The 26,762-nt window shown below is 48.1% G+C and overlaps 1 protein-coding gene across 5 annotated transcripts in view; it reads left to right on the plus strand.

The window, feature by feature from the left end:
- LOC147603888 (uncharacterized) overlaps nt 1-25,356 on the plus strand; it is a 32,234-nt gene extending 6,878 nt beyond the window's left edge. For 2 of the 5 annotated variants that reach the window (XM_086795962.1, XM_086795964.1), the window contains exons 6-8: nt 22,777-23,070; nt 23,627-23,920; nt 24,261-24,811. In XM_086795962.1, the coding sequence (XP_086652088.1) occupies nt 22,777-23,070; nt 23,627-23,920; nt 24,261-24,311 (639 nt within the window). In that variant the 3' untranslated portion in view covers nt 24,312-24,811. Of the gene's footprint in view, nt 1-22,776; nt 23,071-23,626; nt 23,921-24,260; nt 24,812-25,206 lie in introns of those variants that run through there. The other 3 variants (XM_086795963.1, XM_086795965.1, XR_015265513.1) reach the window with 2 other exon arrangements.
- Nucleotides 25,357-26,762: the final 1,406 nt, after the last annotated feature.

A 26,762-nucleotide genomic window follows, 5' to 3' on the forward strand; every position in this document is an offset into this window, starting at 1 on the left:
CATCTATTCATTCATCATATTCAGAACGAGAGCCATCAAGGCGCTTACCATCCTCAGTCCCAGGAGCATAGGCGATTGCAGTTTCAGCACTCTCTCTTCAGCGTTTGTCTCCTACAGCACTAGGCCCCTCAAACGCATGAGCATTCAGCCATCTACATCAGTAGAATGCAGCAGTTCAGCATTCAGTCTTCAGTCCATCTTGCGTTTTTTGCATCCATGCAGTTTTCAGCATTCATTCATTCATCGTTTTGCTCCAGCCACTTGGTGAAGGTAAAACGCAGCATTCTCATTCATTTACAGCATTCATATACTGTCTAGAACAGTCCCAAAGAGCCCCTCTCTCAGCCCTAGCTTTGCATCCCTCCCTCATACCATTGGGAAAAGTGCATAGGCTCGAGATTGGACATCTTTGGTGCTTCTACAGTAGTGCACAGTTCAGCCCAACACTTGGTCTTTAGAGGTCTTGTGTTTGGCTTATTGTCAGTCACACCGTCAGTCTCTTTAAAGATAGTAAAGCAAATACTATCTCGGTAACGGGATAGGGGGCCCTTCAGTGGGTAATTCGGGACCCCATACGGTGTACAGTTCTCATCTCTCTCTCTCATATCTCTTTAAAGTTTGAAGTATTAAAGTGGATTGCTAAACTCGCGAAACTCAGGATACAGAAGACGGTGTGAGCATTTGTGTGACAGGATCCTCCAATACGAAGATTTTCGCTGCATGTTACACTAGCATTATGTGAAAACTTCCATGCTAGCCATTTTACCAGAATATTTGAATCTTGAAAACATGCACGGAGGCATACATCTCCCTAGTTTACCATCCCTTGTTTAGAAATTATGCTAATTTAGCATCCTTAATTTAGTAATTTCTAGTTTACCTTTCCAAGTTTAGTAGACTCCATTGCCTAGTTTACGAATTTCCCTAGTTTACTAATTTCTCTAGTCTACCAGTTTATGTGCTTCCCCACAGTCGTGCTAGTAACCCTAGTTTACTTCTCACTACGCAACCCTAGTTTACCACCCCTAGTTTACTAGGATCGACGGCCTAAAAATGGAGGCAAGTGGTAGGATTGTCTGTCAGTGTAGCCCTAAAGACCCTTGTCATGTGGCATCTATGCTCACAGATAATCCCACCGTTCGTTGCCGTTTTTGGGCTGTTGGATCCTAGTAAACTATGGAAGGGTAAATTAGCGGTCGTAAACTAGGGTTGCCAGCGAGAAGTTAACTAGGGGGGCCGGTGATGATTGTGGATTTGGGACAGTGAAATGGTAAACTAGGTTGCTACATTAGTAAACTAGGGATGGTAAGTAAACTAGGAAAATAAGTAAATTAGGGATAGTAAGTTGGCAAATTAGCATGCAAGGTTAGAAAATTTTTAGAAACAAAAAGAGTACACAAGTTGAGACTCGAACCGAGGACCTACCTAGCATTATGTGAAAACTTTCATGCTAGCCATTTCACCAAGTAGTCATTGCTGCTAGCCCTATTTTCCATTGTTATTTGAATTTTAAAAACATGCATGAAGGCACATGTCTCCCTAGTTTACCATTCCTAGTTTAGTGTTTTTCTTAATTTAACATCCTTAATTTAGTAGTTCCTAGTTTACCCTTCCAATTTTACTAGACTTTGTTGTCTAGTTTACCAATTTCCCTAGTTTACCAGTTCATTTGCTTCCGTATGGTCGAGTTGGTAATCCTTGTTTAGTAATTCCTAGTTTACCCTTCCAATTTTACTAGATTTCGTCGCCTAGTTTACGAGTTCCCCTAGTTTACTAGATTATGTGCTTCCCCATAGTCGAGTTGGTAATCCTTGTTTACTTCTTGTCGTCAACCCTAGATAACCACCCCTAGTTTACCATCCCTAATTTACTAGAATCCGATGGCCCAAAAATGGCGGCAATCGGTAGGATCATCTGTGAGCATAGATCCCACTTGACAAGGGTCTTTAAGACCCTATGTGAGATAGTGATGAGGCCAAGCTTGGTGGGTTCTCACGTTTTTTGAGGCCCATGCATGTGGGCACACTCATTAATGAGGGTACGAACCTACATAAAAAGTAGACTCACTTATGAATTATCATTCAAAAGATACTTGCCACATGTTCACATGCACAAACTCTTGTCAGATTCAAGTAATGCAAACATACATGTCCACGGGGTAGTTCTAGGTGCCTGAGATCCCAGTAACTATCACAAAAATCCATTTAATAAATAGTGCAAACCCTGCAAGACATTTCATACATTACATTTTCAAAAGCTTGAACTCATACAATTCAAGTTCCCTTTGTTAATTTAAATCAAGTTAATGTCAAATCAACTTGATCTAAAAGCCATTGGGCTCTTGCCTTTTCAAAAAAAAATGTCTTTGCCTTCGGAAATATGTTCTTATATGCAAAAAGCATTCATAAAGATAAAGCCGTAGTTATTCGAGAATGTCTTTTTCTAGACGTTTGATCTTCTTTATTTGCGTGAGTCATGTCTAAGGCATCATCATGCAAAACAGTTGGATCCATATATTTTTTGACATAGCTAACAATCATCTTGCAAAGTTTGTGGAGTTCATTGAATTTGGCCTTTGTGCATGATCCTTTCAGAGCTATACTGGTTGCATCTGATGTTGCATGCGCGGAAGCCTTGTTGTAATGATCCATAGCCCTAAGCTTGATTAAGAATAAGATGCTACTTAAACATGATTAAGACAGAGGAGAAGAGAGAGATTGGTGTAAGGGTTTTTCTTGTGCCCACAAGCAGCATCATCATCAGCTTCAGTAGCACACCATCATCATCATCACCATCTTCATCATAAGAATCAATGGGAAGGCATGGGGGCGTGTCGGCTGGCAGCAAACACCTCGTCAGCTAGCAGCAAAACCTTAGGCAACAGGGAGCCAGGAGCTATATAGTAGGCAGCAGGATTGATGATGTGTTGATACTAACACTTCTGCTGATGATGGTAATGATGTTGATGAGGCTGTTGATGCCTGATGTTGACTTAACTGATACTTAACCAGGGATTAAAACTGTTCATGCAAAGAATTAGCCATGGCATGGGCGTGCACGTGACATTCTCTTTCATTCTTCCTCCTTGGACTTCTAACTTTAAATTGCTACTGACTTTGACTTTGACTTGACTTTGATTGATATTTTTGTCTGAACACCTTCACTCTTGAACTCTACTTCCAAGTCTTGTTGAAGAACTCAGCATCTGTTCCACTGCTGTCTCCATGCCTGCTTTTTCCCTTACCCTTAACACAGCGGTGGGTCACTTGCCGGAAATGATCATGCTTGTTGCTAGGCCTTTGGAACTGATTTGAGAGCTTAATGATGTACTGGTTTTGAGTACATACCCTCAGGGAATGCTTCCTCTAGCTTCGCCTATTGCAGACCACTCCATTTGCTACCCTGCTGCATTCTTTTGTTGGAACTTCGCACCTTCCTTGGGACTATGCTTAGTGGACCGAGCCTGAATGCTCTGATACCAATGTTGCATGCATGGAAGCCTTGCTGTATTGATCCATAGCCCTAAGCCTGATTAAGAACAAGATGCTACATGATTAAGACAAAGGAGAGAGAGATTGGTGTCAGGGTTTTTCTTGTATTTAATATGGCACAAAAAGGTGACAAGATTGTCTGTACATGCTTGGGCCTTGGTCAGCCCCAAGGGGGTGACCTTTTGGTCCCTTTCTACATATCTTCTACTTAGTGCTACTTTACTAATGCTGGAATGACTTGATGATTTGCTGAATTATTCCTTCTACTTATATATATGTGTGGGATGCCAGTTGGCAAGTAGCATGCTGCTGTCGGCCTGCTGCATGGACAAAAACCCTGAAAAATACCGAGAAATGATACTCTTTGTCTTATGGTTTTGCCCACACTTGCTGCCTACTGTATAGCTCTTGGCCACCTGTTGCCTGAGGTTCTCCCGCCAGCCGATAGGGCAGGCCCCCATGCCATTGATGCTTATGATGAAGATGGTGTGCTGCTGAAGCTGATGACGATGATGTTGACGCTAACACTTCTGCTGATGATGTTAATGATGTTGATGAGGCTATTGATGCCTGATGTTGATTTAACTGATACTTAACCAGGGATTAAGACTGTTCATGCAAAGGATTAGCCATGGCATGGGTGTGCACGTGACATCTGATCTTCTGCAAAATTGAGTTGAGTCTCATATTTATGCAACCCATGCACATCCCTCATACCACAATCTGCAGCCTTCACTGCCAGCAGGTATCTTGTACATAAGCCACAATCTTCATCATCGCACCATGGAAGTGGGGTGCAACCTGCAGCGCATAGCTGGGGCAGCCCTCACCTTGCAGGTACAACGAGGGCAGCCCACAATTTTTGTAGCTCATAGCTCGTGTATGTGTGCATTCTCTAGTTTTGCAGCCATCACCTCATTCTTGCAGCTTGCAATTTACATACCCCATGGCTTAATATTGTCCAAATAATCATAAATAAATTAACAAGAGTAAGGTTTAAAAATAACAAATTTTGTTTTATCTATGAAGGAGGACAATGGATTTTGCCAAATTGCACTCAAGTTTTTCCCAATTGTGGTTGATCTTTCCCAGTTGTGGCCCACTTTACCCAATTGTGCACTCAGTTTTACCCGATTGTGCTTGATGCTTGTGAGTATGCCTAATTAGTAATGCTTATCTATTTGTGCTTGATTGCACTCAATTTTCATCCAATTGATTTCAATTTCACACAATTTTCATCCAATTGATTTCAATTTCACACAATTTTTTCCAATCAATCCAATTTTTTGCTAATTGCAACCAATTGTGCCCAATAGAGGCCCTTTTTTTTTCTCAATTGTGCCCGAATTTTTGCTAGCTGTTGGACCCCAAACCCATGTTGGTCGCAAGCTTCAGCTTAACATAGTCACCTACCAGATTTTTATACATATGAAAGAGTGCACAGAGCGGAAGCAAAAGAGCACTAGAGTGTGCTGAGTAGAGAGTGCAAGAGGGAGAGAGATATGGAGCAACTATGCTGAATATACTGAGGCAATACAGTCCCAAGCAAGAGACATAAGTAGTCTCATAAGTGAGGGAGCAAAAGATAGACTACGCAAGATACAAAAGTGAGAGGCTAGCCCACCTATAAATGGGGAGAGCTGGCCGACTGGAGACATTGAAGCTGGCCGGACTGGAGGGCTGAACTGGCCGACTGGGAAAAAACCATACGAGCTGGGAAAAATCCTAGAAAAATATATAAAATACGGGTGGCCAGCCCACAATCAAGGGCCATGCAAAAGGGACCAAAAGGACACTAGAAATGGACAGAAACTGAGGATGAATGTGCTAACACCCCCTCTCAGCACCAGATGCTATGCTGAACATACTCCAAGAAGCCGAAGAAGTCGTCCTCTGTCAAAGACAAAAGAATGCAGCAACAATAGGTACCAAGAAAGCTCCACAAGCAATCTCCACAGCAACTCAGCTACAAAAGCAACAGAACAAGCTGCCAGGTACACTGCTCCTCTAGAAGAAACCAACCATGTAGGCTGTGTTGTGTTGCTCCAAATATCGGTGCCAAACCCAAATGTAAACACAGTGCCATAGAAATCCCTAGAAGCTTGTAGCTCCAAGAAGATAATACCCTCAAAAGAAATAGAGTCCATCTGCTCGAACTCTGTACCAAGAGTAGCCAAATGCTGTACAATAGCATCCTCCTCAAAGGTCGGCATCGCCAGATGTAAGAACTCAACTGCCCCCTCTGAAAACTGATGTCGGGACTCCACAAGCCCAACCAAATCCAAATCCCAATCTTTCAATCCCTAGAAGTACCATTGTGCCCAAGGCACGATCATGGACACACCTGACCACAATCCAGAATCCTCACACAGAGTAAGGAAAACAAGAACATTCACAGTAGTGGTAACTGAAGTGGTAGTAGCCTCCTCAATAGCATCACACAACATAGAAGCAGGCTCCTCCATAGAAGGCAAAGGGACCAGCAACACATCCTGGTCACTGGTTGACGAAGAAAGAGTTGGAGGCGAAGCAATGGGAGACAAATCCTCCTCAGAAGCTGTGAGCAAAGATAGCCCACTGTCTTCCTCAAAAACATTACCAGAGATATCATCCTGGCAAGGAGAAGTATGCACAGAAACTGAAGGCAAGGCAACAGAAGAAACAAACTCCTCAGATGCAATGAGCAAAACTAGCTCACTATCCTTCGCTGCAGGAACATCTCCAAAAGCAGTATACATAAGATCACTGGCTGCATAGCACCCAGAAGCAGAAACCATCTGTCGATCACTGGCATCACCATACAGATCACAAAGCAATTGCCGCACATAGAAAGTAGAAGCATCATCAGGAGCATAGATGAAGTGTCGAAGAACTGAATCCTGACAATTCAGGAGGAGAAAGCCATAGATGTGTACGTCAGTCTTCCTCCACCGACACTCATCCTCCGCAGAGGCAAGGTCCGGCAAGCACCGATTCTTGTACGAGAGAAACTCCATCAAACCATACTCCCTGAGAATAGAAGTAACCTGCAACTTCCATGACTGAAAGTTACCACCATCCAACTTGTCTGCCTCATCTAGGAAATAACAAGAAAGTGGTTCGGGAGCCAAAGTTGAAGCTATCATCATTGATCCAACCAATAGGACCAAACCTCATAAGATAAAAAAAACTATCCAAATCAGAAAACGCTGATGTAGGTCCCTTTCTCCCACCAAAATGCAACCCTAAGAGGCTGGACAGCACCCGAAAATCCTGCTGTAGCAAAAAACGCAGAAGTGTCTGTCAATTGTACCTCAACCTTGAGGCCACCAGAAGAGGGAAGCAAAAAATGCAGATTTGATAAAGAGAGAAAAGGCAGCCACACAGGGCCTGGGAATATGCTATAAGAGGGTGCAAGAGGGAAAGGCATCAACTAGGACTGTAGCTTGGGCTCTCCTCAAGAAAAAAACGCACAATCTCAGAAGTAGTGTCCACCATAGGTACCAAGGTTGCGACCAAATCCCGAACCACCACAATCCTCCTCTGCACAAGGGAATGACCACTGGAGAGGAAAACGCAGTCAAAGAAGGGCTGCTGTCCTGAAATAACAGGCCGCCGTCTAGATCCAAACTCCACGTGGAATAAAACGCTGATCAGAAAATTACCTTATGGCTGCAAGCGATGAAGCCAATCTGAAGAGGAAGTGATCAGCAGATGCTGTCCAGAAAACGCAGCAACAAGGAGGCTGCAAATTTGAAAAAAAACGTAGAGGAGAAGGTGCTGAAAATAGGGCTGAATCTGGGGCAGCAGAGGAGTCGCTGAACCGGGAGCGATGACACCATGAAAGAGTGCACAGAGTGGAAGCAAAAGAGCACTAGAGTGTGCTGAGTAGAGAGTGCAAAAGAGAGAGAGATATGGAGCAACTACGCTGAATATACTGAAGCAACACAATCCCAAGCAAGAGACAAAAGTAGTCTCATAAGTGAGGGAGCAAAAGATAGACTAGGCAAGATACAAAAGTGAGAGCCCAACCCATTTATAGGTGGGGAGAGCTGGCCGACTGAGAAAAAACCATACGGGCTGGGAAAAATCCCAGAAAAATATATAAAATACAGGTGGCCAGCCCACAATCAAGGGCCATGCAAAAGGGACCAAAAGGACACTAGAAATGGGTAGAAACTGGGGATGAATGTGCTAACAGGATCAGGTGTACCGGCTGAAGAAGGCTTTATATGGTTTGAAGCAGGCTCCGCGGGCTTGGTACTAGCGGATTGATGAGTTCTTTCAGAAGTGTGTGGGAGAAGGAAGAATTAGGGTTTAGAGATTCATGTGGGAGACATACACAGAGAGAACAAGGGAGAGAGAGAGAGAGAGAGTTGTGGGGATAAGTCAACTCATGAGGCATGAGTGTGTGACTCCCCTATCACACATGTATATTGCACTAGTACACATAGTGCACTTAGTACATTAAAAGTACTAAGTGTACTATGTACTATAACTTATGGGCTTGTACACACTATAAGGGTGGGCATAATGCCTTTACCCCAACAACCTCCCACTTAAAGGCAAAGTGCCCTTAAGTAAAGGAAAAGAAAAAATCAGCATGTACATGATAATATACAAGGCCATATCAACGCTGAAACTGGCCTCATCCAATGCCCATTAAGTGTCTGCAATGAGCAAACCGCTCCGGAGGCAAACTCTTCGTCAACAGATCAGCCGGGTTGTCATCCGTATGAATCTTAACAAGCTGAATTTGCTTGTTCTCTATCACCTCTCTGATGAAGTGATACTTCACATCCACATGCTTCGTCTTTGCATGAAAGACAGGGTTCTTTGCCAACTGGATGGCACTCTGACTATCACAATGCAACAATGGAATATCCCCTGTATAGCCCAAATCAACTACTAACCGAGATAGCCATAATGCCTCCTTGCAAGCCTCTGTGGCTGCAATATACTCGGCCTCTGTAGTAGATAAGGCTGTGCACTTCTGCATCCTGGATATCCATGACACAGCACCTCCTGTGAATGTAAACACATAACCGGTAGTAGACTTCCGGTTATCTGGATGACCGGCATAATCCGAATCCGTGTAACCATGCACTAATGCATCCTGTTTGCCAAAACATATGCACATATCCTGTGTGCCCTTCAGGTATCTCATGACACCTTTCACTGCTTCCCAATGCTTCTTGCCAGGGTTGGCCATGTATCTAGAAACCACTCCCACTGCAAATGCAATGTCCGGCCTAGTAGCAACCATGGCATACATGAGACTGCCACAAGCTGAAGCATACGGAACCTTGGCCATATCAGCCACTGTGGGCTGTCCATAGCACTGAGTTTCACATATGGAGGCAAAGGAGTACTAGTCTTCTTCCCCCCGTCCATATTGAACCTCTGCAAAACTTTGCCAATGTATTCCTTCTGAGACAAATACAACACATGCTGATTTCTGTCCCGAAGTATCCGCATACCCAAGATGTGATTTGCATCACCCAAATCCTTCATATCAAAGGTTTGATGCAGCCTCTGCTTCAAGGCATCCATCTCTTTACGAGATTTCCCGGCAATCAACATATCATCAACATACAAGATGAGGATCAATAGACTGCCATCCAAAGCTTTCTTGGTGTACAAGCAGTGATCTATGTCACTTCTCCTGAATTTCTGGGATTTCATGAATGTATCAAATTTATGATACCATTCTCTTGGTGCCTGTTTGAGCCCATAAAGGCTCTTTTTCAGCTTGCATACAAGCTTCTCCTTTCCACTCACTGCATAACCCTCTGGCTGCTGCATATATATCTCCTCATGGAGATCACCGTGAAGAAAAGCAGTCTTCACATCCATCTGAATCAAGTCCAGATCATCATGTGCAACCAAAGCTAACACAGCTCTAAGTGTGGTCATTTGACCACTGGAGAGAAGATCTCATCAAAGTCCACACCATATTCCTGCTTGAAGCCCTTAGCCACTAACCTGGCTTTGTATCTTGGCTTTGCATCTGGTGCAACTTTGAGCCTGTATACCCACTTGCAAGGCAAAACCTTCTTGCCTGCAGGCAAATGCACCAACTTCCAAGTTTTTTTTTTAATGCAGAGAATCCATCTCTGACTTCATGGCATGCTCCCAAAGAGCTTTGTCTGCCCTCTGTAAAGCCTCCTTATAACGTGAGGGCTCCCCACAGTCAGTGAGCATCAAGTAGTCAACCCCTGGAACAAACCTGTCAGGGGCTCTGGAGGGTCTAGTGGACCTCCGTACCCAATGACCATCATTTGCAGGTTGCTGTCCAGCCTGCATATCACCCATTGGTGGCTCCTGTTCCATGCCATAAGGCTGAAAAATCATGCCCGGTATCTCCTCTAACTGTGGTATATCCATAGGGATATCTTCTGCCATATCTGGCTGTCCATTTGGACCATTTTCAGCACCATTTAAGGGCTGGTTTTCCTGCTGTAATGGCTGATTTACAGCCCTTTGTTGTTGTCCATGATGTCCATCATCATCAAAGATGACTCTGCCAGGCTCCTGTTGCCTTGCAGGCTCCTTATACATGCATGTTTCATAAAAAATGACATCATTGCTGCGTATGATCTTTCTATTCACGGGATCCCAAAGTCTATACCCCATTTCGCCTCTGCCACCATATCCTAGGAATATGCATTTGTGAGACTTAGGATCAAATTTGGTGCGCATTTCCCTGCGTATGTGCACGTACGCAACGCAACCAAACACTCTCAAGTGCTTGTATGACGGAGGCTTCCCTGTCCATACTTCCTCTGGCACTTTCCCACCAAGCCTCGTGTTAGGTGACCTATTTATAAGGTGAACGGCTGTCATAACAGCTTCAGCCCAAAAACCATGAGGTAACGCAGCATGTGACAACATAGAATGGACCTTCTCCTGTATGGTCCTGTTCATCCTCTCTGCTGTCCCGTTTTGTGGAGGATCATAAGGAGTAGAGAGCTCCCTCTTGATGCCTTTAGCATCACAAAAGTCCTGAAACTGTTTGGACATGTACTCTCCACCATTGTCGGAACGCAAAGCTTTCAGTGTTTTGCCAGTTTGATTCTCAACAAGAGCAACAAACTTCTCAAACACTGAGAATGTATCACTCTTCAAACGAAGAGGATAAACCCACACCTTGCGTGTGGCATCATCTATAAAAGACACAAAGTATTTTGCCCCTCCCAAAGAAAGCTGAGGCATCTCACATACATCTGTATGCACAAGCTCTAACTGAGCATCTTTCTGTCCAAGAGCTTTCTTGTGGGGGCACTGTAGTTGCCTGCCATATATACAATGCTCACAAAACTGAAAACTTGAAAACTTTAGAGAAGGCAAGTAACCCAAACGAGACAATTGCTCCATTTCCTTGACACTCATGTGTCCCAACCGGCTATGCCACATAGAGATTTCTGGCAGCTCGGTTGCATTTACATTAGCATGGTGACAAACACTTGCATGCATAAAGTAAAGAGTGTCCACCTTAGAGCCTCTGGCAACAACCAGTGAGCCCTTACTAATCTTCCACTTTCCACGACCAAATGTGGTAACATAATCAGCATCATCAAGCTGTCCAGTAGAAAGCAGATTCTTCTTGATCTCAGGCACATGCCTGACATCATGGAGCATAAGCTGTGAGCCATCTGAAAACACAAGCCTCACATCACCTCTGCCAAGAATCTTGCATGCATGGTTATCATCCAAATAAACCACTCCTTCATTGCCAGCAGTATACCTGACAAACAAGTCTCTGCAACCTGTGACATGAAAGGAGGCACCTGAATCAATGATCCATGAGTGCATACCATGACCACCTGTAAGAAGTGAATGGGCATCAAGTGAAGAAGTAAATAGGACCTCATCCTCACTGCCACCTGCATGTGACACATTGATTTCTTCAATCTTGACTCCACTTTTGCCCTTTGGCTTTACATCTTTGGCTTCATCTTTCTCTTTGTCTTTGTCTTTGCCTTTTCCCTTTTCCTTTTGATCATTTTTCCATTTGTAGCATTGCTTTTTAATGTGTCCCTTCTTGCCACAATAATGGCATTCCAAATCCTTTTTGGAGCGAGACTTGCTCCTTCCCCGTTCTTGGCTTTTACCCCTTTGCTGGGATCTCCCACGTGCATTCATTGCATTGGACTTTCCAACAGAGTTGTTTTTCCTGTTCATCTCTTCTTGAAGAAGAGCACCCTCAACATCTGCATATGACAGCATAGCATGCGAATTGCTAGTGGCTGTCCTGAATGTGTCCCAACTCTCTGGCAAAGTGCATAACAGAAAAGTGGCTTTGAACTCATCGTCCATTGCCAACTTTTGATTAATGACCTGGCTGACAATACCATTAAACTCATTTAGATGGGCTGTCATAGACGCCCCTTCCTTCATCTGAAGACCTATGAGTTTCTTCAACCAATATACTTTGCTTGAGGCACTTTGTTGGGCATACAAGTCCTGCAATCTCTGCCACATTCCCCAAGCTGTCTTCTCTTCACGAATGCTGAAAAGTAATGAGTCTGACACAGACAACATGATAGTAGATCTTGCCAGCTCATCCATATCTTCCCACTCTTCAGCAGTAAGAGAAGCGGGCATTACACCCCTTTCTTTGATAGGCTTGTGCTGCTTTTTCTGGAGCAACACATTATAGCACTGGGTTTGCCAAATATCATAGTTATGCGAGCCTTCAAGTTTCTTGATGTGAAGCAATGAAGAGCTCTCACCTGTGGTTGCCATAGCAATATGCAACCTGTCAATGCCTGACTCCCTGCAGAATGTGCAAACACTGCACCAAAAGCACACAAAGTGCTCACAGTTTTTCTCCCAAGCTTTATCTCCCACTGCGGAAGCACAAATGCAACTCTACTCCCACTTTATGTGATGAAATCACCAAAATCTGGTTGCTGCAGATTTTGGACAGCACCTTAAATGTGCTCTGTTGCCCTTCCAAAGTACTGTACAGCAGTACCAAGTGCTCACCAATGATGTACCAAACCTGTACCGGCAAGTACAGCAGCTGAAATTGAACCTTTTCCTCACTCAAATCAGTGTACAGCGATGCCAAAACTTGCACAAAGCTGTGCCAAATCTGTACCAGCAGGTACAATAGCAATAAATGCTCTCCTGGCTGTCCAAATGAGTGAAAATCAGACTTTTACAGTCCTGTACACTGCATACAACAGTCCCGAATAGAAATTGGGCAAAAGCCCCTTGACTGCAAGCTGATTTTTGAGGATTCAAGGCATAAATGTCTTGCCTGCTGCTTTGCCAAGCTCAACAAGCATACAAACTTGAAAAGCCCCTTGAATTAAGATCAATTTCTGATCATACATGGTACATTGACGCACATGAAGGCATCCAGAGTGTTCACGATGCTTCCCCCTGGCCACATATACATCCAATACATGAAAGCCCCTTGATTTACAGGCACATTGAGTGTTTGTAAGGCATTAACACATTATCCATAGCATCACCTGCGAGTGCCTGCATGCAAATCAACCAAATCGGCACAAAAGCCCCTTGATTTGCACTGCAATTTGCTGCAAATTTTGCAAATCAATACAATCGGCACAAAAGCCCCTTGATTTGCACTGCAATTTGCTGCAAATTGTGCCCAAATGTGCGATTTTTTACATCATACAGCATGTATGAGTGCTTAATTGCACAATTACATCAAAAGCCCCAAATTTCGACATCCAATTTCCTGCAAATTGATCCTGATTGTGACCAATGTCACCCAATTTTGCCAATTTTGCTCAAAAATTGAGCAATTGGGCACCTGTACCTGCGCAATTGATTACTGTACTTGCTCAATTGCAAATCCCAAAAAAAATGAAGCAGAATACCTTGTAATTTTTTGATTTTTCTCTGATTTGCAGGCGGGTTTTGTTGTTGCAAGAAAAAAAAAAGTTGAAGAATTTGGTGCTGCTATTGATGCTGATGCTGATGCTTCTGCAGCTGTAGCTGATGCACGGGCTAATGAACGTGCTCTTGAATCGGTTGCAGAGCTGTTACCTAGCTGTACACCCACGCTGCAGGCTGCCTACGCTTAGCTTCTGTGGGGGAAGGTGACGAGCAGCGACGATTTGAATCGCCGTGGGGAAGGTGACGAGCAGCGCCGTCTTCGCCTGTAGCCTAGTAGCCTTCGCTTACTTGTCTAACGCCCAGTGCTAATACACTTTGTAGCCAGCCGAATCGCGATTAAACGCCTCAACGCCGACTGCCTACGTGTCCGCCTGGCTGCCTTCGCCGTCTCCGCCAGCAGCGCTAGAACTCCACGATTACCCCAACATGGCTGGACACTGGGTGCGGACGAACTGGACAGCGATGGCCATGTGAATGCGCACGGATGCGTCGGAGGAGGCCAAAACTGCAGAGAAAAGGTACCCTGTCCGTGTAAGCACAAAGTGGGCTGAGCTCTGCTGGCTGAGATGCAAGGACCGCCCGTTGGCTGGCTATTGATGATTCTCCAACTAGCGCCGTTCAGCCAACGGAAAGGGGCAGAGGTGGTTCTGCCTGGAGTAGTGCCGCCAAGATTGGCTGAGCAGAGCGATGGCAAAACGGGACAGTCTGAACGGAAGTGCAGCCAGCAGCTTGAAGGCGCACAACTGAAAATGGGTAGCTCCAGGAGTGACTTGCTCTGATACCAGTTGTGTAGGAGAAACAGGAATTAGGGTTAGGTTAATTCATGTGGGAGACATACACAGAGAGAACAAGGGAGAGAGAGAGAGAGAGTTGTGGGGATAAGTCAACTCATGAGGCATGAGTGTGTGACTCCCCTATCACACATGTATATTGCACTAGTACACATAGTGCACTTAGTACATTAAAAGTACTAAGTGTACTATGTACTATAACTTATGGGCTTGTACACACTATAAGGGTGGGCATAATGCCTTTACCCCAACAAGAAGCTCGGCATGCGTCGTTCTCATGCAGATTCGAACCTTTATATCCTCCTTGAGTGGGGGTTGATTGATTGTTATCATTGTGGTCTATGTCGATGACCTCATCTTTACAGGTTCTTTTTCTGTTAGGATCTGTTCTGTCATGGATGCTTTGGAGACAGAGTTTGAGATGACGGATCTTGGCCTTCTGCATTATTTTCTTGGCTTTGAGATTTGGCAAACCTCAAAGGGCATTTTCTTCTCTTAGCAGAAGTACACGGGAGATTCTCGACAGATTTCAGATGACTAGGTGCAGACCAGTATTTTCTCCTATGGATGTTAGTGAGAAGCTTTCTCTACTTGATGCTTCTCCAGGGATTGATCAGGGACGGTCGCAAGCTTTAGCTTAACATAGTCACCTAGCAGTTTTTTATACATAGAGATTAATTTATTTTGAGCTCTAATATATGTAATTAACTTCTTCTTCTTTTTTTTTTTTTTTTTTGGGGAAAAAGATCCTTCTATTAGTTAATGAGAAAACGCCATAAGGCTACAAAGCTCACCTCGCAAGGAGGGATAAAACACAGTGAACTCCTGAGCTCCACCCCCGTGGCTGGCCGCTCTCTGGGGGGGGCTACCTAGTAGTACATGTGGGAGGTGAGAAAAGCCAGACTGGAGGCCTGTAGTGCCAAGTGACATCCTCGCCCCTCGCGGTGAGGAAAGGGCCAGGGTGCCAAGTGCGGAGGAAAGCCTTGCGGCGCCCTCTCATGCGATCCGAGTCGCCCTGGAGTTTCCCCCAGTGTCCTCTCAAGGTGTGAATGATGTCCACCCAGAGGGCCTGTATGACCTCCGCCGGTGGAGTCGCCTGGCGGTCAATGGCCTCCCTGCATCGGGCTCTCCATATGTGCCAAGCCGTCATGCTGCTGATCATCTCCCATCTGTGCCCGACCCCCTCCTGAGGGGCTGCCGATGAGAAGTCTGTCGTCGGAACCACCGCCATCGCCCTGTCAGAGACCTGGATGGTCGCGCTGCCAGGGACGTCCTCATATCCAAGGGCCGGGCCGCTGTCCGTGGCCCAAGCCACCGCACCCCACGTCACCAGCATCTCACCTGGTGAGCCTGCAAAAACCATCCTGAGAGCGCGCTGCCAGACCTGCTGAGCCTGTGGGCAATCCCATAAGCAGTGCCGCTGCGACTCCTGTGCATGGCCGCACCGAGGGCAGGACGCTGGGTGTCTGCCAAAAGCTAGCCATGCCCCCACAGCCAGTCCTCTATGCGCTGTGAGCCAGAGAAAAAGCGTCACCTTCCGGGGCCGGAAGCTAGCCCACAGGCGCTGCCAGAAGTCCCTAAGAAAGGCAGGGGAGAGCCCCTGTCGCCGCCAATGCTCGGCCGCCGCCGGGGTGCTCGCTATCCTGTGCCTCTGAATCCGCCGCCCCAGCCTCGCTGTGTACTGAAAAAAGGGGATGCCTGGGCTGGTAGGGGCCAAGTAGGGATCTCGCCAAAACCACTCACCTGGATCCCACTGAAGGCGAATAAGAGGCCTGCTGTCCCAAGCCCATAATCTCCAAGAACAGTCCTCTCCTATCGAGGCCGGTGAGGGGTCTACATGCCACTGTCTCTGATGAAAGCCGACCACCCGCACCCTCTGAAGAATACAACCCTGGAGCCCATCCAAATCTAGTCGTGTCCTCTGAAGCTGGCCACCCTCTCCCACCTCGAAAGTGAGTGGGGCGACTCTCTCCGCTGTGCCGCAGACCGCTAGAAGGATCTCATGCCGAGTAAAGACACCCATCCACTGTGGAGGTGGAGGGTCCTGTACTGGGGTCCGCCACTCCCGGGGGATGGCCGCCTCAATGTCCTGTCTCATCAACTCTCTGCCCCTCATCCCACTGAGTCTCCTCTCCTGGGCCTCAAGAGGCAGCTGCTGAAAACATATCCAGTCGTCCAGGGACTGGGCTGGGCCGGAGCTCAAAGGGCCCCACGACACGTGAGACCGCGATCCAACCATATGGCCACTGGGAAGTCGAATCAAGGGGTTCCAGATCAATGGCTGCCTCAGGCGCTCCTCATCGGTGCCCGGAGGAGTCTGGAAGAGTGACGGCCTCAGATGCGACCAGGCCCTCAGAAGGCTAGCTGCAAAACGCTCCTCGAAGCCAAGGCCCACTCCTCTGGATCGCTGCTCTGTAAAGATCCACCTAATGCTGGGGGTCCAGGGGCCGCTAAGAGAGGGGGTGCGGCTGAGCATCCTGGAAACAAGAAACTCCTTCCACGGCTCAGCGCCTGGCAGGAGGCCACGAACTACCAACTTGCCAAGCAATGCTTGGCTTTGGCAAATAGGATCAACAATGCCCAGGCCGCCTCTCTCCCTCGGCTGAGTGATCACCGCCCATGCCACCTTGGCCCTGGCGGGCCGCCCGTCGCCACCGGACCAAAGAAAGTTCCTGATGAGCCGCTGCACCTGGCCAATGCATGCCCGAGAGAAGGCCCAGCAGGAAGTGATGTACCACATAGTAGCAAGCAGAACCTGGTTGGCCACAACTACTCGGCCAGCCAGAGATAAACGAGCGGTACTCCAATACAGAAGCTTCTTCCGAATGCTCAGAAGAAGGGGGGCTATCTGCTGCTCCGGAGATATGTCAATGCCCACATAACATCCCAAATAACGCACTGTAGTGCCAGGGGGCAGCCACTGAAAACCGTCAACTGGCCTCCAAGTCGGGGAGGGCATAGAGCTGACCCACAGCCCACACGACTTGTGCCAGTTGATCAAAGCGCCCGAAGCTCTGCAAAACCTGTCCATGGCTAAGGCGAAGCGGCGGAGGTTCTCCTCACCTCCCTGAAGATAGACAGCAGTGTCATCCGCAAACTCCGAGTCTAGGAGCTCCTCCGAGGTACGGATGGGAAGCTGGAGGCCCCGCAAACCTGTATCCTGTGCCGTCAAAAAAGTGCTCATGGCCTCCGCCACAAAAAGAAAAAGAAAGGGTGCTAAGGGGCACCCCTGCCGCACCGAGCGCGAGAGCTGGAACCTCTCTCCGCGCACGCCCTGTATCAGCACCTGGCTATGAGCCGATGAGTAGAGTGCAGAGACCCCACGGATCCACTGAGGGGGGAAGCCCATCCTCTCCATAGTGCCTTCCAAGAAGGCCCAGTCCACCCGATCATATGCCTTCTCGAAGTCGAGAAGGAGCACTGCCAGATCCTCCTGTCGAAATCTAGCCAGAGCCGTAGCCTCCCAGAAGGAGAAAATGTTATCCAGAATGCTCCTATCCTGGATGAAGCCAGTCTGCGTGGAGTGGATGATGTCCGGAAGGTGAGGCTGAAGCCGCCTGCTGATCGCCTTAGCTAGGACCTTGTAGGCCGTGCCTAGCAAGGTGATCGGTCTCCACTGTCTAATCTCCAGTCTGTCTCCTCCCTCTTTGGGGATCAAGTGGATCAAACCCTCAGCCATGCTGTCCGGCATGACTCCTGACTCCATAATCTCCTGGAATGCCAATCTGAAGCCCCTGTGTAAGAGGCCCCAGTACCTCTGGAAGAAAGCCACCGAAAGACCGTCCTCTCCTGGGCATTTGCCCCGAGGTAATGCCTGAAGAGCCTCCTCCAGTTCCGTATCCGAGAAGGGGGAGAGAAGGGAGTGCTGTAAATGGGCCGGCACAACCGGTCTCGTGAAGCTCCAGACTGCCTCCCGAGCCTCTCTCACCCTGTCATCTGCTGGCTCAGCAGAGAGAAGGTCCCTGTAAAAATCTGTGGCTATAGCCCGAACCCTGGGGGGATCCACCACAACCTGGCCATCAGCCTGCCGGAGACGCCTGAGACCCTCTCGTCTGAAGCGAGGCCCTGTCGCCTCAAAGAAATCTCGAGTCACTCTGTCCCCAGCCTGTGTCCAAAAGGAAGCCCGAGCATGGAATCGGAACTCCACCCTCCTCTCCTCGATGGATCTGATCTCCGTGCGAGCTGACTCCATCTGCTCTGAGATCCAAGGGCTCGTAGGATCCCTCTCCTGGAGTCTCTGGAGGGACGCTAGACTCCTCCGTAGGCTCCTCTCCTGCTCTCTGAAAGCCTCCAGCCGGTCCAGGGCAGCCTGTCTGAGCATCTGGCTAATCTCCTGCAAGCCACTGGCAAGATCGCTGGCTGCCGATCCTCTCCTGAACTGCAGCTCCTGCCAGACCTGCTCAACTCCGATCGCAATCTCGGGCTCCTCTATGAGACAATCTGGAATCCGGACGCTCTGGCTCTGCTCTCCTCTCGTGGGGTCCTCAATCTGGAGAAGCACTGGATAGTGATCTGAAAACGAGGAGCCTGCAAGTATGCCCACTGTGCCACCTCTATCACAGGCCCACTCATCAATGTAAAACCTGTCGATGCGGGATAGGTTAACCCCTGTGGCCCGTCTATCCGAGCGCGAGAAAGATAGGCTCCCCTGCAACCTGCCAAACTCCGGGAGAGTCCACGGATCCTGGCCTCTCACCTGAAGCACTAGTTCCTCCCAGGCAGCTAGCTCCGGCCCATGAATGGTCTCCTGGCTGCCCCCCATCCTGTCCTCTGCATCCTCCAGCATGTTGCAATCCCCTCCGAGGCACCAGTGGTCTGCCAAGGGGAGGGACTGCCTAATGGTGCTCCAGAACTCGGCTCTCCCGGTCGCCCCATTAGGGGCGTAGAAGTTGAGGAAGCCAATGCGGTCTTCCCCAACCCGAAGGATGATCCACTGCGCACGACCCTGGACCAGAATGCCAGAGTCCACAACTTCAGATAGAAGCTGCTCGCTGACTGAGATGCATACTCCACCCTGGTTCCCCTGGGAGCCATATGCCGGTGACCAAAAAGTGTGACTCCTGCCAGGCAAGATCTTCCCGCAGGTGCGGGTACGCCCAGCAGAAAGGTGGTGCTCCTGGATGAAAAGGATATCGATGGGTCCTCCAACGAGAGCCCTCTGGATCTCCTGGCGAAGTCTGCCCCGGCCAATGTAGCAGCGATGTCCACCGAGACCCTGGATGTTCCATGAGAGGATCCTCATGGATGAGCTATGGCAAGTGAAGCAGCCTCCACTGGCTCACCCCTCTCAGCCGGCCCGGATGATCTGCCCTCCACTCTGTGAGTCTTGGGCGCCGGCTTGGAGGGAGAATAATCACTGTCTGTCCGGGTGCGGAGTCTCTCCAAAAAAAGGGTGACCTGTCTCTGTGTCCAGCCCCACTCCGCCTTCGCCCTGTCTAGGGCATAGGCGTGAGACCAATCCTCTGCATATATGTATCTAAAGGTAGGCTGCACCCTCGGGGCGGCATGGAGGAGAATCAGAAGCACCGCCTCAACTGAGGTGTGGACCGGATCCGCCCGCCAGTCTCCTATACCAAACAGGCTCATGCGGGCTGAGTGTAATCGGGTCTGCAATAGGTCCGTGAGCCCCAAGTCACTGAAGTGATGAGAAAACTCCAGTATCTGATCACGCAAAACTTCCTCTACAGAGTTGCAATCCCATGCTGTGTCTGGGGCAACACTGAGAGGAAAGGAGAAAGCCACCATGCTGCTCACCACAGAGGGAGAACGAGAGGGATGGCACACCACGCAAACTCGCAAGGGCGCGACCAGTGTCTCGAACGGGCCAGCATCCAGCTGGAGGCACCTGAAAAAACCGTAATCCACTGGTAGCCCCATCACTCGCGGGGGCCCCCCAGGGGAGGCTGGAGAGAACTCTGTGGCGGGCGAGGCGAGGATCGCCATCTCCACCGGCCCGGAGTGGCGGTGGAACAGCCGCTGGACTGAGCTCTGGCCTACCCAGCTGCGCTGCCCCGGGGCAGTGGGTGGTCTGGCGAAGTATCCTGGAGAGGCCGAGGGAGGGATGGGGGCTCGTGGCGAGGAGGGGGGAGAGCGAGGAGAGGATGGAGAGGCATCTGCCAGAGGATAGGTGTCAGGGGGGGCCGCCGGGGGAGGCGGGAGAGGGGGGGCTGGGGGGGGAGAAGGAAGGGTGGAAGGAGTGCTCTCCGGGTGAGGGGAAGGGGAGCCGGGGGTCGAAGAGTGCGGCCCAGGATCCTCAGGAATCTGCTCCAAGGAGGGTGGGGGGCCCCCCGCGGGGGGAGGTGGGAGCGGGGTCTCCACGTGGAAGGCTCCACCAGCGGCCTCAACGGGCACTGAGTCTGAATCCTCGTCCATCGGGGTGGGACCTGCTGGCCGCCTCTCCCTGACAGGAGCATAAGTGCGGGTAGGTGCCTGTACGCCAGCCGGAGTCGCCTGTCCGCCAGCCTGTGCTGCCTGCTGGCGTCTGCGACGACGGTCCCTGCGGGCCGGGCGTTTCCGCCGGCGAACCTCCTGCCATCCGCCAGCCTCCTGGGACTGCGCGGCATCCTCCGCCGGGGCCTGCTCGTCAGATGATGGCGCCTGCTGTGACGAGCCAGGGATGTCCGGTCTCTGAAGTGGATGGCCACCCCTCGGGTCTCCTGTTGCAGGGGGTCCGGAGGCGGCATAACGTGAAGGATGAGCCCCCTTGCGGGGACAGGCGCGTGCGAGATGGCCCATCTCCCGACATATGTAACACTGGCCGGGGAGGCCCGAATACTCCACGCGCTGTATCATATGTCCTCCAGAAAGACAAGGGAGAAGGATCGTCTTCGGGAGGGACTTCGGTGACGGAACCACAACCCGAATGGCCGGGAGTCCTGCTGCCCGAGCAATCACTGAAGCCGCTGTCTGAGGCGTCTCCACCACCTGCCCGAACGCCTTGCCAATGGATGACAAGAGGGGCAAGTACTCCCTACGGAGTCCAGGAAAACAGATAGTGACGGGGAAACCTGTCGCGCCTGCTAGCGGGTCAGAAGCGGGGTCGAAACCATGAGTCCATCGCGCCAGGAACGCCCGGGAAGAGCGGAGGGCAATGGGGCTCCGAGCCAGCACCATCTGAGCTGCCTGTGGGGACTCGAAATCCACCTGATAGTAGCCACGTCCCAAAAAATCCACGCTGACGATCTTGGCGGGCACGCCAACAAGGCTGCCTTGCAGAAGGTCGCGAAGCTCTCTCCGCATCGGACGGCTACCCACTATCTTGCAGACCAAGGAGGAGGCCTCAAGAGCGGAAACTGTGGAAACAAACAACTGAAGATCTTCAGCTGTGAACTCCAGACGGAGACCGGAATCGGCAGGGTTAGTCGGAGCGGCTTCCATGGAGTCCTCCAGAGGGAAAAAGCCAGAAACCGGGGTCACCAACGGGAGGGACACAGCCCTGCGAGGAAAAAAGAGAAGCGGCGGGATACAGGATAGCGGGGGCGGGGCGCGGGGGGGGGGGGGGGGGGGGAGCTGAGGCGGGGAGGAGTTAACGGTGGGCGAAGGGGCGGGACGGAAGGGAGGAGAAAAAGGGCGGAGGGGGGAGAGGTGGCGAGGGAGAGAAGAGAGGGGGAGGCGAAGGATGATAGAGAGGCGGAGGAAGAAGGAATGGGGAAGGAAGTAAACGGCGGGGGGAGAGGCGGGGAATGCAACGAGGAGGGAGGCGAAGGAAGAGAAGGCGGGGGGGGAAGAAAGCGAAGAAGAGGAGGGAGGCGGGGGAGTGGAGGCGGGGGGGTGAAGGCGGGGGAGAAACGCGAGGCAGAAGGCGGAGGGGAGGCGGCGTAAAGGGGTGCGATGAAGAAGGCGGGGGAGAGGGCGGAGGAGACCGCGGAGGGCTGGCGGGGGGGGGAAGGTGAGGCGCGATGGCGAGAAGCAGCGGGGGGGGGGAGAGCGGAGCTCGCAGGCGAGTCAAATCAGTCGCGAATCTGTGAACCACATAAAACTGTAATTAACTTCTTTAACTTATCTTGTAAAGGAAGAATGTGCAACCAAATTGAGCTACTTGGAAAAAAAACACACACAACCTGCTAACAGCTCTTTGGAGGAGTTGTTAGTTGTCATGGGTTTGCTAGTGGGGGGTGCAAATCTAGGGTTAATTAAAGCTAAGAGGGGGATGCACTAATTTGATCATAAATGTAATTAATTCAATTGGGCTCCATTGGCCAAATTGAGCTTAACTGGGTAAAATCGGCACAATTTGGCATTAATTAGCCATATTGAGAAATTGGTCTGAAAGTTGGATTAATCGAGTGAAAGTTGAAGCAATTGGACGATTTTAAAGCACAGAAATCTCAATTGGATGCATGAACAAGGAAATTCTAATCTTGCTTCGATACCACTTACTGCTCTAGGCTTCAATAATCTATCCTCAATCAACCTGATTTTGTTAAAACAAGCTTAAAACCTCGAAAACCTCACAATAAGTTTATGAATCAAACATCACAATAGAAACTTTGAAATAGCTATGCACAAGGCCCGGGCTTGGCCATAGGACTCTGCACTAGGGCCCTAGTTGGGAATACCCCCGATCAAGCAGGGAATTTAATTAATCTTGGTGGAATCAGTAGAAGGTGGACATCAGCTTTGGTTTTTCTGATTTGCAGCAGGGGAATTTTCAAAGCATCATTGATGGGATGATGCAACAGCTTGCACAGGCCGAATTTAAGGTCATTGCCTTAGAATCTTCATGCATAGGAAAAGACAAGAAAGTGGAGGATCTTGAAAGCCGGATACAGTCCATCTTGAAAGAAACGGAAGCCATTACGATGGAGAAGTACGAGCTCATGACTGTTATTCGGGAATTGTACAAGGAAGTGGCGGAGCAAAGGCATCGGATCGAAGAGCTTCTCAGCATCAATGAAGAGCTTTTGGAGTTTTCACAAGCCAAGGAAGAGAAGGTAAAGACAGATTTTTCTTGAATACTAGTGTAATTTCTTTTCAAAACACTAGTCTCGGCCTTCTGTATAGGATGTTTTAGAATTTTTTAATCAGGTGGTGACAAGAAAGTGGCTTTTAGCAGCACGTGAAGACTAGCCTCTCAGTGAGAGTTTGCGTTGGGAAGGCTAACCTCTCATCTAGAGATAGGTGTGGAGAGGCAGGTTTTCTGAATGAAGTTGAGGAGGTTGATCGACTATTTAACTACACAAAACAAAGGGGATGGGGGCCAACGTAAGCACACACCAAGGTTGATAGATGAGCTAGAGGAGGAGCTACTCTGCATGGAAGCTGAAGTTCAAAAGTCAGTAAGGAGATGCCAGTGGTGATGATAAAAGCATTTTGAGAAAGGCGGATCGCTGACTCTGGGCAGGAGAGGAGAGACTGATGTGGACAATTCATTACTCCATAAAACTTTCTGTTTCAACTTTAGTTAACACACATGCTAGGAGTTACATATGCCTTGATCCTCGTGAGGCTTTTGTGAATCTTATTTTTATAGTGGATACTTTTTGGCAGCTGGGAAGCCTCCAAGAAGCTAAAGGCCGCTTGATGCAAGAGGTGGTACGGTATGAAGATAATTGTGTTGCGCTCGAGTCTTTATTATGGGACAGAGATAAAAAAGTGGAGGAATTAAATAGAATAATAAAAGCCGGTCAAATTGGAATGGATGCCGTCGTATTCCAAAAATTCGAGCTCACAGAAAAAATCCAAGCAATGCAAAAGGATGTGGAGGAACAGAAGCGACGTATCGACGAGCTCGTTAGCATCAATGAAGAGCTTCTGGAGTTTGTGCAAAGCAAAGAAGATCAGGTGACTATATATTTGATGTACCGTTACGGCACTACCTTTTTTTTGGGCGCGCGCGTGTGTGTGTGGGAGTGTTCAAACTCATGCACCATTCTGGGCAGCATGGTGGAAGAGGCTGTATGTGTGTGTGTGTGTATGTCGGGTTCAATTTCATGCTCCCTTCTGGGCAGCATGGAATCAATAGCCTCTCTGGCAAGGGCCAAATTCTGCTCTAAATTTCCAACTCAATTACATGAAAATAAAACTAACATTCCATTAAAACACTTTTTTTGGGTGTTGCATTAAGGTTTCTTTTTAGAAAGAGACCAATGCTTTTTTTGTAATTAAATTACCCTTGGAACAGCTAGCTTTTGCAAACAAGGAAGTGGCATGGCTCCAAGGGCAACCTGGATAAAGTCTAGAGGAGAATACAAGGCTTGAATCAAACCAGGAAGAAGAGGGTGCAGAGTTGAAGGTCCTAGAAGAAACAAGGATCTGAAAGAATCTCAAAAACCCGAGGGTTCTTATTTAGATGAAGATCTACAAGCAACACAAATCTTATTTAGATGAAGATCTACAAGCAACACAAATCAATGCTCGTGACCATGACCACTAGACCATGGTGTGAGAAATTCATGCTTATAAAGGTGGAGAATCGACTCTTAAGAAATTGTAAAATGCCCAAGGTTTTAGTAAAACAGCCATACATGAGGTTTGAGACTTCAAAAGAGAAAACCTGAAAACCGAGGGGATAGAAAGGTAAAGATTAGCAGCTGGGAGGTGAGGTTGAGACACAGAATGTCTATAACTCTTCAACATTTTTGTAGCTAGAGTGTACAGGTGGTATTTTTTCCACAATTTTCTCTCTGTTTTTTTGAAACTAAAATCTGACTAATTGCTTTGCTCTCTAGAAAACTTTTAACTCAAAAACCTTTCTCCTATTGCCTGCAAGCTTAAGTACAAGTGGTATTTGGGTTCTTGCCCTCTCCACCCTTCCCTGACACTGGTGGTGAGTTCGACCCTGACCCCTATTGGGAAAAAAGTAGTACATGTGTTATATAATTAGTTCTTTATTATTAATGTCTCTTCTGAATCCTAAATACATAAATTAGATTCACTTACAAAATGTTCTGATGTTAAAAAAAAGAAAAAGAATCAGACTGATGTTCAGCTTGTATGCATCTGAGCTATCTCTAAGCCATGACATTCTAGATATACTGGCTGTGTTGTGTTCCTACCTAAACAAATGAGAAAGTTGGTCTTGACTCTTTAGTACTAAAGCTTCATGAGGGTTGAGTTTGACCTTCATGTATAGAAAAGAACTAGAAGCAGCACATGGCAGGAATTTTTGAGTGTTACTGTTGGCATATATCATCATAACCAGCATGTACATAGGCACCACCACACGGGCTAACTTTGGAGTGGGGGATGGTGCAAGAATAGAAGAATAAAAAAGAAAATTCGTACCTGCAAGTGAAGAAATAAAACATTTGTTTGATCCCTTGTTTTGAGCGCTGTATTGATGAAGAAAAAAAGAAAATTCGTATCTGCAAGTGAAAACACGAGTCCACCTACCCCTGTGTCCACCCAAGATCGACACTGACATTTGGTAGTCCGGAAGCTTGTCTATAGCATTGCAACATTGTACATATACATATACATATACGAACATACATACATATACATTTGATAGTCCGGAAGCTTGTCTATAGGATTACAACATTGTACATATACATATACATATCATCCTCACACTTTATTGTCACACCAGAATGCTCGATGGCTATGGGGGTGATGGAAGAGCTCTCTGTGCCTAGATGGAGGCAAGAAGAGGTGACCTTCGTGGTGGTCCTCTCGCTCAAAAAGGTGGATGGACAAGAAACTAATGGAAGAGAGAAGCTTACAATCAAACCTATTTAGCATGCTTCCATTAAGCAATCAAGATTTAATAGCATACAAGTGAAGAGAAGAGCTCTGAGTATTCTATTGCAAAGGAATGAATATATATTGCTTATTGTCAAAATTGACTTGTATACATGTGATTAGGTATTACACTACGGCAACCAAAACTTTGAAATGGTCCAATCACTATTACTAGTCTTAAGCAAGCATATAAATGAACTTCTCAGACTTCCTCTATTTGACATTAAATTCATGGTAAGGCCGCTTTATATGTTCCAGTGCCGTCATACAAAAGATAGGTGCCCGTTTGAGCATATAAGATGGCAAAGCACCTTACGGTAGGATGGGTAGGCGAAACCATGTTTAACTAGCGAAGTGGTTAATATACCTTCCTTCCTAATGGTGACCACGCCCTCGCGTCACACCTAGGTCAGAGGGAAGCTTGTTGTTGGTCAAAGAGGTGGGGATGATCCAAGTTGGCGTGCTATGTTAAGTGGTAGAGACAGAACTGATCTGCAAGCATAGTTGGATGTGGGTGTGTTGCTAATAGTCTTTGGGTAGTTTTGGTGGTAGGTAGGTTGTGCATGAAAGTTATACATGAAGTAGAAGTTCTTCATGTGAGGCCCCTTTTGTTGTGGAAGTTGCTTGGGTCCTTCAAATAATTTTGCTGGTAAGAAGTGGTCAGCATCTTTTGGTTGGTGGAATTAGTGCCAAGACCATCATTGAATGATTTACAAGGGAAGACTCTACATCGACGAAGTCATCAAGGTGTGCCTCGTGTGTGCTCCTCCAATCAACTGCGTTCTTCAACTTCTATTGCTTTCCTTGACATTTATCCGACATCCCTTTTCTTGGGGAGTTAAGGTCGTGAGATGCTAATTTGTGGTAGTGGATTTCATCCATAGTTACAATGGAGCTGGTGGTCTCTCTTGCACGGTTAAATTGGCATTATCACGCACTTGGG

This window comes from Cibotium barometz, chromosome 63, assembly GCF_041138505.1.
Source record: "Cibotium barometz isolate CiBa-2024 chromosome 63, ASM4113850v1, whole genome shotgun sequence".
NCBI classification, from domain to species: domain Eukaryota; kingdom Viridiplantae; phylum Streptophyta; class Polypodiopsida; order Cyatheales; family Cibotiaceae; genus Cibotium; species Cibotium barometz.